General features: G+C 36.1%; 1 protein-coding gene across 1 annotated transcript in view; it reads right to left on the bottom strand.

Moving 5' to 3' along the window:
- TMC1 (transmembrane channel like 1) overlaps window positions 1–14,230 on the bottom strand; it is a 479,796-nt gene that overhangs the window by 78,774 nt on the left and 386,792 nt on the right. The window contains exons 7-8 of the mRNA XM_064361646.1: window positions 7,561–7,651; window positions 5,002–5,083 (exon numbers count right to left, since the gene is read on the bottom strand). Coding sequence (XP_064217716.1) covers window positions 5,002–5,083; window positions 7,561–7,651 — 173 coding nt within the window. The remainder of the gene's footprint in view (window positions 1–5,001; window positions 5,084–7,560; window positions 7,652–14,230) is intronic.

The raw sequence follows: 14,230 nt of genomic DNA on the forward strand, positions 1-14,230 counted from the left end.
TAGAACTCTCTTAACCACACTGCTATATGGCCCCTTAAGTAAAACATAGTTCAACTAATTTTCTTAAAATTGTGATATATACAATAAATATGCAATGGACATGTGTGTTTGAAACAACAGGTATAGATAATATCCATCAATCGGCTAAAGTCAGTCAAGTTCACAAATATGATGCCCACTATGGCCAATTCTTTTTTCTTTAATCAGACTGATGATAAATGCTGCTTTCACAGTAAATTATTAATTTATAAAAACAGAGTCTCTGATATGTATTAAACTGAGGCTTTATGCTTAGGCATATTCTTGGTCCTGAATTTTTTCATTTCTTTCAAGTTAAAGTTAAAATTTCAACTCTCTTTCTGGTTATTTATTATTAAGGCAAAGTGATTTGTAGTCTGTCATAACACATCATTTCCTCTTGAACAGATGGGTAATAAGACAAGCAGATAAATATGAGCATTTCTAAGTGGGAAAAGACCAATTAAATGACCTGCTGTGTGACTACAACCTAAATACTATCATGTTAGGCTAGGATATGAAGCACAATTTTTTCAAATCATTTAGGGGTAGGGAATTAAAAGTGACAAATTTGATTTGTATTTTCTAGAGTGCTTAGGGCGGCAAGGAAACATAAGGTTTATGCCCTGTGCTTTGGATTTCCTATCCAAAGCTATTTCCAGTCTGAAAAAAATAGGTTTCTAACACCATAATTTTGATGATGTAATCTATTATTAGGAAAAAGCAGATTTTGATCCTGAGAAAAATTTGTAATTACCAGCTAGAAATACATTCAGTTATTTAATTTATGGTCTTAACAATAATGTTGGCATCACAATGGGTATAGATTATTTTTCCTGGGGGTAGAAATACACAGTTGCTTTAGAAAAATGTGCGAGTCAATGAGATTAATAAGATGTGTCCACAAGAGTAACCCTTGAGTTTTAGGCATGATCTTTTTAAGGCTGACATGACAGTAAAACTCCATAATATTCCCATGTGATGCATAACTTCACAATATCCTCTGTGGCAGGAATTATCAGATCTATTCTTTAAGTAAAAAGAGTTGGGAGTCATCAGGTGAGAATCCACTTCACGCTAACAAAGAGATCTAGGTCTTACTGGAATCAAGATGGAAACAGTATGAATTTTAGACTCTGATTTGAATTCCACTCTTGATTCTGAAAATTATTAGACACAGCTTTGGGGAAATTCAGTGAAGGCTGTTAATTTTGGACTCCTTTAAAACCAAATTTTACAATATGAGTTCAGTATTATTTAGACATTGAGCAGAGAGTGTGGCAGGGTGGATTAGAAAGGCTGTTGTGAATAGAAGGCAACAGCTCCTCTTTTGACCAATCCACTTACTAAAATCCACAACTACCTTCAGTATTTATCTGCTTATATTATAATTCCCCATCCAAGCATACACATATTAACCCATTTGGATGAAAGATTAATGAGGGTAGAGTCTTTGTGTGTCTTTATCAGCAGCGATAGTGCCTAGAAACACACCGAAGGAGACATGATAGGCATCCAGAATTTGCTCAGTTCATCAATAATGTCAGGCTTATTCTGGGGATTTAACAAGATATATATTAGATGATTCTGATGTCCAAAAGGAATACAATGGTATTTCTGAAGTTTTTGTAAGATTAAATGGCCATTTACTTAAGAGAAAAGAATTTATGTTAATTTTATAATTAGATATATATTCTATAAGTAGTGTACATAGTTAACCAACTTTATTTTGAAGAGAATTTGAGGAGGCAATTATACAGTCCTCTCTTGGTATAAGTCTGTTTTGCATTTAAATGTTTGAGGACTTATCAAAAGTATGAATTAATGAATTTCACATGCCTACATATACATGTAAAACTGACTGTGACTTATACATCATAGAAGGCTGAGCTGGAAATACTTTGTGTAGTGACTCATTAAACCCAAGATGGTGTAGTAGCCCCAAATGTAGAAACAGAGGATCAGAGATTTAAACAGATTGTCCAAACTATAGAGCTGGTAGGGGTCAAAAAGTCCTCAACCCTTAGAAAATCAATTGCATGTCCTACTTGTTCCCATCTGTCATTAAGCTCCGTTTCAAAGACCGTCACAGATACGTGCTTTACCTATACTTAGTAGGGTACTTTTTATAAGATAGTTAGTCCAATCCAATGCTCTAATAATATATTCTTAGATAGGTTATATATTTTTCAACCTAATACTATAGCGCAAATCTCATAATTATCACTAAAATCTTAGTACATTAAGCATCTTATAGAATACAAAACATATAATTAAAGAAATCACTCACTCAAAAGTAAATACATGAGAAAATGAAAAATAATTCTTTGATAACGATCAAGAAAATCTATAACTACTCATCCTGCCATTGGCCTGGTAGAATACTTTTTAGGAACTGGTGCAAAACGTATTTAAAAAGAAAAAGTGTATAAAACCTTCCCCAAAGGAAAAAGCAGCATAACACATGGAAAAGCATACGTTTTTGAACTCAGACAGATTTTTCCTTATATCTCAGCTCTGCTACTAATTCTGGGACAGTTATTTAATCACAACTGTAAAATAGGAAGGTTAATGTGCACATTGCAGGAACATTGAAGGTTAAATGAAATAATGTTTGTAGAGCGTCTGACTGATGGTAGCACTTAATAAATGGTGGTTTGGTGAATATTGATAGAATAAAAAATAAAGCTCATTCTTCACAGTTGAGACAAAGCACCATTAACAGTGAAGAAGTCATGACAAACTAATCAAATCATAAATTATATATGGAAAGAAAAATAATCCACATTTGCCTGAATTTTCCAGCTTGGCTTTCCAAATTTACTAGAAGAAGAGAGGAGATAAGTGATGGTTATTATTGGATAACTCTCAATCTGTCTTTTCTACTGTGATATTCATGATGGATGGTGGTCATATGTGTAACTCTTGCTGCGTGCAACTTCTGGCAATAAGAATAATTCTGTCTGTTTCTGTTTCACTGGATATAGCTGACTGGAACACAAATGAGCATGATATTACTATTAAGATAGGCTGGAACCTACTGTAGTGTGCTTTAAAAATAATTTGCAAATGTATGTGTTTACCAATCATTAATTACAAATTTCTTGGGATATACGTAAAACAACTGATCAAGACTCAGCCCTATAATTTTGTAAATTAGTAGACTGAGGTCCAGAGGGGTTAAATGACTGGCTTGAAGTCAAACAGCTAATCTGCAGCAAAGCAAAGACCAAATTCGGATTTCTTACCACATAGATTGTATCAGGATCTTAATATTCCAAATGGTCTTTTGTTTTTCAATGCCTCTCAAGCTACCACATTTGAGCTGTACAGCTGAAACCTAAGAAATCCCTGATGTTTGCCCTTTTTTGATGTGTCTGAATTCCTTTCTTTTTTTCCTAGAATGGTAGACATTTAGAGAGTTTGTCTGTAATTTTATTCAATACACATTTATTAAGTGCCAAATGGAATCCAGGAGTGAACAAAACTAAATTTCCCCTATTGGGAGAAATGAATGTAAAATAAAATGAATTAAGATTACATCAAAAAATTAAATTAAAGATACAGTATTTTAGATAGTTGTAAGTGTTAAAGAGGAAACTGAAGCAGGAAAGAAATAGCATCAGGAATGTGTGAAAGGGGGTACAATTAATGAGCTGATGTATTTTAATTCACCATCACTTAATAATTGTCATCTGATATTGAAAGATAGGGAATGGAAGGTTAGCCACTCCTAACACATGTCCAATCATGTCAGCAAGCTATCCATCAGCTGTGTTATCTCCCCATGGAGCCTCCATTTTAATTATACACCACCACACTTAACCAGCAGGAAAACCTGCCTCCAATCTAGAGAGGAATGGATAAAAATCAGATCCTAGTTGAAACCGTTAGAAACCAGAATGTGGCAAGATTGTGCTCAAAATAGTTTCGAATGTTATCCCTTTTTTTTAAGATTCCTTGTTATTTTTTAAAAAATTTACTATTTTTATTTACAATATTTTAAAATTTGTATTTGCCTTATTCTAAGCCTAGCGCACTTAACTAAATAGATTTTTGATTGGTTGCATTCTCCTTCCTTCTTTCCTATGAATATTCTACAAAATAAAGGCACAATGTGAATATTCAGATAGCAAGTTCCTGGATGATTATTGCTTATTCTACTTCAGAGATTTAAAAATGAGGTTTTAAGACTTCACTTTCTCTTTCTTTCTTCCTCACTTACTTACTTTCTTTCTCTCTCTTTCTCCCTCTCTCTTTCTTTCTTTGTTTTGTTTTTTTTTTTTTTTTTTTGACAGTCTTCCTCTGTCACCCAGTATGAAGTGCAGTGGTTTGATCTCGGCTCACTGCAACCTCTGCCTCGTAGGTTCAAGTGATTCTCTTCCCTCAGCCTCCCAAGTAGCTGGGACTACAGGCTCTTGCACCAGGCCCGGCTAATTTTTTGTAATTTTAGTAGAGATGGGGTTTCACCATGTTGGCCAGGCTGGTCTCAAACTCCTGATCTCAAGTGATCCACCCACCTCAGTCTCCCAAAGTACTAGAATTACAGACATGAGCCACCATGCCCAGCCTAAGACATCTTCACATTTTAAAACATTGTTCATTTTGATTACTGTCTAACATTCATGAGTGTTTATTCTCAATGTCATGTTCATTGCCAAAATAAAATCTCTGCCTTTCAAATAAGATGACTCAATGTCACTGTGCACAGCAGTGACTTCCCTGTATAGGAAAGAAAATCAGGTTAGAATGGCAATGTTTTGGACTAAGGTATGAGAGTGGGGTCCCTAGTGTTGTCCTTGGTTAAGTGCTACCAAATCTTCACAATGACCAAAGCAGTCACAAACAACGCTTTTGTTTATTTGGTTGTTTTTGTTTGTTTCCAGTCTTCCGAAAGTCCAGAAACTGAGAAAGGCATCTGATAAGCTTATAAGATATTTTTCTAAGACAACCTTCTCCATCTGAGATCCAATGAGCACTTACTTTCAATAGCCTTGATTTTATTTTCCCATGGGATACATGCAGCTTTGAAGTTCTCAAAATCACGGAGGAATTTTGCCCATTTCTGAAAAGAAGGTCAAATACAACAGTAAAGTCCAGCGTCTTGATTTGTGAAGATGTTTATCCCCCCATCTCACAACATTACAATGCAATGAGCTTGGAAAGGTCTCTCTGGCATCAAATACTGCGTTCTAGTCAAAAGAGGAAACAGTAGATTTCACTTGTTTCCCTGTTCTCCACTAACCACAAACCAATTTAATTCCATAAAAATAATGTTGATCAATCCCCTATGTTATGGGACATATGCTGACCACTCAGAAAGAGCTACTTACTCTATAAGACAATAGGAAAGTAGGGAATTAGTTAGCACATAATAGGGTGATCGGAACAGAGTGTGCATTTAGTATTCATAGTATGGAGGACTCAAAATGAATAAATTTTATTTTCTGTCTTTTATTTCCTGGTCCTGTCTTGAAAGCCTTCTGATCTATTAGAGTAGTTTGTGTACAAATAGGTGAGTTCAGTACAGGATGGTAAGTTTTATGACATGAGACACTTCAATCTGGTAGAGGCAGAGTAGTTGGTTTAATGGAAAGAGAAGAAAACAAGTCAAAAATTCATTTTACAAAAGGTCTTTCTTCTATTTAACTCCAGTGTTGGGTCATCCATGGTCAAGAGGACCACTGGGAAGAATGAGAATGTGGCAAAGAACTTTGCATATGTGCATATCGTGTTGGGATGATGTGGGTGCTGGATAGGCACTATTGTCTAAATAACAGCACAAGTCTGAAGTTCAAAAAGTACCCACTTTTTTTTCCATCTGCCTTCTGCAGCGGAACCACCAACAAAACACAGATTTTCTTTAAAAAACCTAATGGGAAAGACCATCACTTTAGAGTTTAAACCCTGGCATACAATAGAAAATGCAAAGTCCAAGATCTAGGATAAGATAGGAATACCTACGGATCAGCAAAGACTGATCTTTGTTGACAAGAAACTGGAAGATGGATGTGCTTTGTCTGAATACAACATTCAAAAGGAGTCTACTCTTCATCTTGTGTCAAGACTTCATAGCAGTGCAAAGAAAGGGAAGAAGGCTTACACCACTCCAGAGAAGACCAAGCATAAGAAAAGGAAGGTTAAGCTGGCTGTTCTGAAATACTGTAAGGTGGATGAAAATGGCAAAATTAGTCGCCTTCATCAAGAATGCCCTTCAGATGAATGTATTGCTGGAGATTTCATGGCCAGCCATTTTGACAGACTTCTTTTGGGGGGCGGGGGGAGTCTCCCTCTGTCCCCAGGCTGGAGTGCAGTGGTGCAATCTCGGCTCACTGCAATCTCCACCTCCTGTGTTCAAGCGATTCTCCTGCCTCAGCCTCCCGAGTAGCTGGGATTACAGGCGTGAGCCACCATACCCAGCTAATTTTTGTATCTTTTTAGTCGAGACAGGGTTTCACCATGTTGGCCAAGATGGTCTGCATCTCCTGACCTTGTGATCTGCCCGCCTTGGCCTCCCAAGTGCTGGAATTACAGGTGTGAGCAACCATGCCCAGCCGACAGGCATTATTGTAGCAAATGTCTGGATTACTGTTTCAACAAACCAGAAGACTAATAATTGTGTATGAGTTAGTTTTTTAAATGAACAGAAAAAGCATAACTAGAAACAGCCATAATGACCATCTACAATAGAATGGGTAAATAAATTGTGGCATCTTTATACAATAGAATACAACACATGAATAAAAATAAACTATAACTTCCACAGCAACATGGATATATCTTGTAAACGTAACATTGCATCAAGGAAGCCAGAAACAAACACATAAATACTATGACTCCATTTATTTAAACTGTAGAAACAGACAAAATTAATCTATTGCATCTATATATATATATGAAAGTTAAGATATATGAACTTTATTCACAAAACTTTATGGGAATACATTTAGCTTACAGTTGGTATAACATTTGTAAAGAGGAGATAATAATATGTGTTCCTACTTTACTGTAAGAATTAAATATAACTTTATAAAAGAATTCAATTCAGTGCTTGGCACATAGTAAGTGTTAAATAAATGTTAGTTGCTTTTCTGTCATTCCCCAAAATCTATATTTGTATCAGTGTATCATGTATTTTTTCCTTATTTTCTGTCCAGTGTATAGTTAAAGTTCCTGGTAGAAAAAAGCTATTTAGACACTTCAAGAAAAACAACTTGACCAGAACCCCTTCACTTCCAGAGAACGAAAATGAAAAAGGACGCAATCTTTTATATTTGGAAGTGTTAAAGTCACCAAGTAAGTCTTTTGCCATAAATCTGCATTTTTGACTTATTTTACATTTTAACTCCACTAAGGACAATTTTTTAAATCTCCCCTGTAAACTTCAATACCACAGATATGCTGTGTATATACTGTACTAGTATTTGTGCTTTATATATACAAATGCAAGATTTTTTTTCAGCCCTTTAGCTTTTTTTTAACCCAATGTTCTCCTTCTTAGGGACAATATACTATAAACCAGACAACTATAAGAATACCTACCTTGGCCATCATCATTTTAAATGCAAACCACCGTTTTCCTTTTCCTTTCCCAAGGGCCCCTTCATTTTCACTCACAAATTTTTTTGCTTCCCTGAGAAATAAAACAACATAAGAGATAAAAGGAGGTGAGCTGCAATGACTAGAATATGGAAGTAGTAGACATTTAATTTTACCAAGTCTGCAGTCTTATTTCTTCTAGATCCTTCACAAGTGAACGTAGACCCGTGTTTCATAACCCAGAGATTTTCAATGCATGCTTAAATTTTTTAATCTGGCTAGGAAGAGTAAGATATTTTAGTCTCACTTATTAATCAGCTGGAATCATTGAAAAGGAATTTATGCTAAGTGTCAAATAGAGAACCCTAGGTCTTTTCATTTCTACCACATGTAAAATTGAATCTGAAGTTTACATCAGATTCTGGCAATCAAATGTTTATTTTAAAAGATGTACTTCTTTTTTTAAATGATTCTTTTAGAAAAAAAGAAAAGGGCAGAGAGGTTAGGACAAACTGACATAGAACACACTTAATGACCTGGTACTTAATCCTGTAAAAAAAAAAAGGGAAGCAGCAATTATGACTGAAAACAGAAAAATCATTCTGTAAAGTAAATGGGGTTGAGAAGAGAAAGAGAGAAAACGAATACTTTTGGCCTCACATTCAGAAAGGGCTTTAAATTTAAACTTTAACATTACTGCCCAATATTTATACATTTAGTTGCATTAGTTTCTTTGGTACGCATAATAAAAATACATTAATTCATCAAAACATAATGCAAGCATGCTATATACACTGTAATTTTTGTGACCTTGTTTGGTCATTGTTATAGAATGAATGTTTGTCCCTGTCAAAATCTGTATGTTGAAATCTAATCCCCAATGTGATGGTATTTGGAAATGGGGCCCTTAGGAGGTAATCAGACTATAAGGGTAGAACCCTCATGAATGGAATTAGTGCCCTTATACGTAGTGGCCAGAGAGCTAGCTAGTCCTGTTTCCACTATGTGAAGACACAAGGAGCCAGCCATCTGCAACCTGGGAGAAGGCCCTTTCCAGAGCCAAACCATCCTGGCACTTAGATTTCACACTTCCAGCCTCTAGCACTGTGAGAAATAAATATCTGTTGTTTAAGTCACATGGTCTTGGTAATTTGTTCTATCAACCTGAACTGACTGAGACAGTCATTTTTGTTGTTGCTTGTTAAAATTTACCAAAAAAAATTTACAAAAAAAGTAAATTACAAATAGAGGCAACCCAGGCTTCTCTTCGCCTCTCAGGGGCTGCAGAACATATTATTTATGTGACAGAGCAGCCTCTTTCATGATAAGAACAGATAACCCAAGCCTGGATTGTGGTTCCACAAGTGCAATGCTGTCCTCAGTTGGATGGCTCCTGGAATGTGTGATTTTATAGACAAGACCCTTTAACATATGACTATAATTAAACTCCTATGGGTCTCACTGGGCGCAGTGGCTCACACCTACAATCCCAGGATTCAAGACCAGCCTGGCCAACATGGTAAAACCCCTTCTCTACTAAAATTACAAAACTTGACCAGTCATGGTGGTGCATGCCTGTGGTCCCAGCTACTGGGGAGGCTGAGGCAGGAAAATCACTTGAACCTGAGAGGCAGAGGATGCAGTGAGTTGTGATTGCACCACTGCACTCCAGCCTAGATGACAGAGCGAGACTCTGTCTCAAAAAAAAAAGAAGTGTCAGTGAAGAATTTTTTTGTAAGATATTCTTTAGTATCAGTGCCAAACTCAGGATTTTGCAATACAGAGTAACTAAAAAGCAGCACACATCTGCTGACTTAACTGATACTAGGGAATGGGGCCTCATTTCTCACCTGTCCATGTATACTGTGGCATAAAAAACACAGGCACAGTGGTAAAAATTCTCTTCAGTCATTAGACAGAACTCTCAAATCAGTTTCTTGATAGTAGAAATAGTATCTCGTCTTGGTGAATCTTCAAAGCATTGACCATTGCATTGACCACAGTGAGTGTTTAATAAATGTAAACTTTCTAGAAATAGAGCTGATTGACATAGCTTGGGGTAGATGTAGACAAGGGAGTATCTAATAATTTTATTTTCCACATTAATTAATGCTTGAAAGCAAAGTCATTCCTGACTTTGGGATTGTACCCTTTATCATTAATCTTCTCTGAAACTCAATGGATAGGCTAGACTGGCCTTGTCAAACATCCTGACACTTGACATGACCTCTGTGCTGGTAAGATTCATCGAAAAACAATTTCTAAAACCTTTTACACATTCTAAAATATCCAATAAAGCAATGGCAAAAATTAGAAACTGAGTTCTCATGGCTGGGTTTTTAGATCTATGCAATGAAGAAAACACAGCCTATCTAAGCATTAACAATGTGTTGTGGAGGTTATAAGACAGGCGGGAGGATGGCAGCCAGCAGGTACTTTCTGAGATGGTGAACTGAAGTCTCTAAACAGAAAATCAGGTAAGGCGGGTTCTAATCCCGTCTCTGGGATCTGTCTCTATGACCCTGCCCGTGTTTTTGATGCTCTTTGTTCCACATACATGAGTGTCTGCCTTTTCAGAGGAAAGCACGCCTGCCTCAGACTCACACAGACCTAGGCAAGGTCTGACACAGATTCCCTCAGTTGCTGTGTGACTTTTAATAGGTCAGGATTTCTCAGAACGCAAACGAATGGTGAGGCAATTGCAGCCCTGCTTGCTAAGGTGGTGGCAAGAACAAGGTGGGATCATAGGTGTGCAAGTGTTGAAGGGGTTATTACACAGTCAATTCTATGGTAATGCTGGTTGTGAAACCATGACCTTGTTCTAACATGATTGATATGTTACAGAACAATTTGATCATAACACAAGTTTTGGGTTTGCTTATGTGTGATTCTATCCACAAGAAACACCAGGTGAACACAGAAAACTGCAACCAGCTAAACTAAGCAGCATAGGAATACACAAAATACACACACCCATCCATCAGCTACTGCACTTACTCACACAGGTAGAAAAGCCATATCTGCTCACAACTGGGACAGCAATGACCCTCCCTCCACACTTCTCAAAAACTCACAAGCTGCAACCCTTTTGAAGGCCAACTTCCACAAGGAAACTTCAGGTCTTTTTCAAATACACTGCCATGTTTATTGTAAATTTCTTAACCATTAACATGTGCAAAAATTTGCTGTTGATGTTACTAAATTCTCATATTTTTCGTAATGTGTCACTAGTGATTTTTCTCAGTATTGTGTGCCTATCCCCATTTTTGGAATAAAATGTGTTTTTATTGCCCAGTTTCGTATAGTGTAGTGATTTTTAGGAACCCATATATCATGTTATGGCATAATTGACTATATTTCAGTTATTTGGCATCAAGAATTTTGAAATTCATAAAACTGTATGTAGGAGTTATCATATTAATCTCTAGTATAATGAACACTTATAAATTGAGAAATGGAAATTCTTCTTAGTCATAAAATTAAAATTTGCTTTTCAAGTGTAATAAAGTGCTCACTTTTAAGACAGCTCCACTGCTCTAAGTATTTAACAGACAATTTAAAAGACATCCAGTTTTGCTTTTTAGATTTATATCACTTTCTAGATAAGTAACCAATTCAAAAGCACAATTTTGTTCTAAACAGAAGTACAAAGAAATAGCTACTCCATATTTCTACCAAGATTTTTAATTTTGTGAGCTCATGAATATTAAACCAGCAAAACTTAAGAGAGAGAGAAGTCAGTGTTATAACCAGATTAAAATCACTACAAAATTAATTATAAACTCAGTTAATAATATAGAACCCTATCAACATGGGATTAAGGAAATAGTTGTTATAATTTTCCTTTGAACAATATAAACAAGTTTTATTTTTGTCTCTTCAATTGCTATTAGTTTTCCTTGACGCTACATATAGTTTCATATTTCTCTTTCAATTACTACCCCACTCTACCCTCAACATATATATCTTGATTCTAGTTTTTAAATAAAAGTCCACACTCTATTATCTATTACATAATCTCAGATATGAATTTCTTCTCTTCCCTAATGCTCTACCCCCTCCTTCATTCTCTGAGAGTTTCCTGCCCCACTGTAAGTGTTATACCAAAGAGATTCCTGAACAGCCATTCTAGCTAATCCCTGATCACCATAGCCCACTCAAGCCAGAATTACTAGACACAACTCATCAGAAATGTTAGAGATAGGTTTAAAATAAACCCAAGGGGCAGAGAGTGGGCCACAAATAATTGTTTAGCAAGAAAAGATTCTTTATCCATATCTGATGCTCATAGGATGTAAGAAAGTACTCTTGCAGGTCACAGGCCTTCAAAAAGGGACATTGGGCTGTGAGAGATCAGAGACTCAGTGAAAGGGCATGCCTTAATACTATTTTGAGGGCTGACTTTTGCAATGAGTTGGCATGATTTCAGGATGGAAGAAAACTAGTATCACCCAATTCTATTCTCCTTGATAACATATTTCTTAGCCAGAAAGCATATTTCATTTTGCAATTAGAAACAAGGTACAAAAACAAATCCAATATGAAGATAAATATTGATCAATACAGAATATTAAAGTGCCCATGACAGATAGCAGAAACTAAGAAAATAAAGAACAGGGTCTTTAGAACACTAAGATGCAAGAAAACATCTTTACATACATGTTTTTCTATAGCTAATCCATTCTCCTATTCATTTGTTTTTATCTGAATAATTTAAAGAGATTTTTCTACATGGTTAAAATGAAATAGGCTTTTGTGGATAATCTTTGGATATCTTTTGGCCTCAAACTATCCAAATGTCTAACTGAAAAAAAAATGTGTATCACCCCTTTGAATTGCAATCAACAGAAGCCACCTGCCAACAATGTAATCTGGTCTTCAGGTCTCAGAGCTCAAGCAAACCATGCTACAATATGCAGAGCTTTCTAAGCTGTAACCCCAGATCCAGGGATAAATAATTGAGTGAGGTCTATTTAATGACATTCATACCTGGCCTCATCATTCATTTATCAACTTGTTGTTTTGGTAATTAGAATAATAAGGTTTCACAGTCTTTCAAGAATGCTTTCACAGTTAGTTGAAGAAGTCCACACTGGACTAACTTACAAAATAGATAATTTACCCGTAACATATGATACAATCATGATTACACAGAAGAGTTAGGACATGCTATGCTGCCTTTGACATATTCTCATCCCAGGAAACATATTCCCCTTTTGGGTTAGGTTAAGGTGACTTTCCTTTCCTTTTGCTTTCAGTTTGATAGTATGATTAAGCAACCAATTTATTGCTCAAGTAAATGAAAGACATTCCAAAACTGGTGTTTAGGCAACTGTAATTAAAACCTGTACTCTCGAGCAGTTTCCAGTGAAGGGATCAGAAGAACGAAAAGACTTTTCATAAGAAACACTGCCATTTAAGAGAATTTAACCAATAGTCCAGAGAATCTGACTTCTGCTGAAATATTACTGTGAGAGTGAGTTGTAGAGGTAAGAAGTTAGTCAAAGGTACAAAGATTAAAAATAAGAACTAGAGGCCTCCTAGATAATGCAATTTCATAGTTAGGCTGGTAGAATTATTGAAAATCATCACAATACTGGAAGTGATTATTCAAAATATATTTTTTTCCTAAGGCTAATGCTAATGGCAGTAGCTGGAATGGTTAAGATATCTAGACGCTTCATCTATAAAATGAAGATAATAATAGCTACTCTGTAGGACCGTCGCATCCATTATAAAAAATAATGTACATAATGTGTTTAGCTTAGTCCATGGCAAATAGCAAGGGCAGTATAAGCAGTAACTATTACAGTAGTTCCCCCTCATCTGCAGTTTTGCTTTCCACAGTTTGTTACAAGTGGTCAACTGCAGTCAAAACATATTTAATGGAAAATTTCAGAAACAAACAATTCCTAAGTTTTAAATTGTGTGCTGTCCCAAGTAGCATGATGAAATCGCACGCCATTGGTGCTGTCCAGTCTGTGGGGTGAATCCTCCCTTTGTTCAGCAAATCCACGTAGTCTGCACTCTCCTCCTTTTAGTCACTTAGTAACCCTCTGGGTTATCAGATTGACTGTGACAGTATCACAATGCTTATGTTCAAGTAACACTTATTTGCCTTAATAATGCCTTCTAAGTATAAGCTTAGTGACGCTGATAATTCGGATATGCCAAAGAGAGGCCACAAAGTGTTTCCTTAAAGTAAAAAGCGGAAAGTTCTCAACTTAATAAGGACAGAAAAAAAGATGTATGCTGAGGTTGCTAAGCTCTATGGTAAGACGTCTTCTCTTCCTGAAATTGTGAAGAAAGGAAAAGAAATTCTTGCTAGTTTTTCTGTTGTACTTCAAACTGTAAAAGTTATGACCACAGTGTGATAAGTGCTTAGTTAAGACAGAAAAGGCATTAAATGTGTGGGTGAAAGACGTAAACAGGAATATGTTCTGACTGACAGCAATCAGGTTCAATACTATGCTTGGTTTTAGGAATCCACGGCGAGTCTTGGAAGGTATTCCCCTCTGACAAGAAGGGATGGCTGCATTAGCAGTGATAGTACTAACAGGGCTGACTTCAGTTTTTATGCTGAGTCTCCAAACTATAAAGTTGAGAAATAACTAGATACTTCCAGGCAAAACCGCAGCCCATTTCCCCTCAGGCTATTACCTCGTTGAAAGTG

The sequence above is a fragment of the Aotus nancymaae genome, unplaced genomic scaffold (genome assembly GCF_030222135.1).
Source record: "Aotus nancymaae isolate 86718 unplaced genomic scaffold, 86718_ANA_hifiasm-v0.15.2.pri h1tg000041l, whole genome shotgun sequence".
Taxonomy (NCBI): Eukaryota; Metazoa; Chordata; class Mammalia; order Primates; family Aotidae; genus Aotus; species Aotus nancymaae.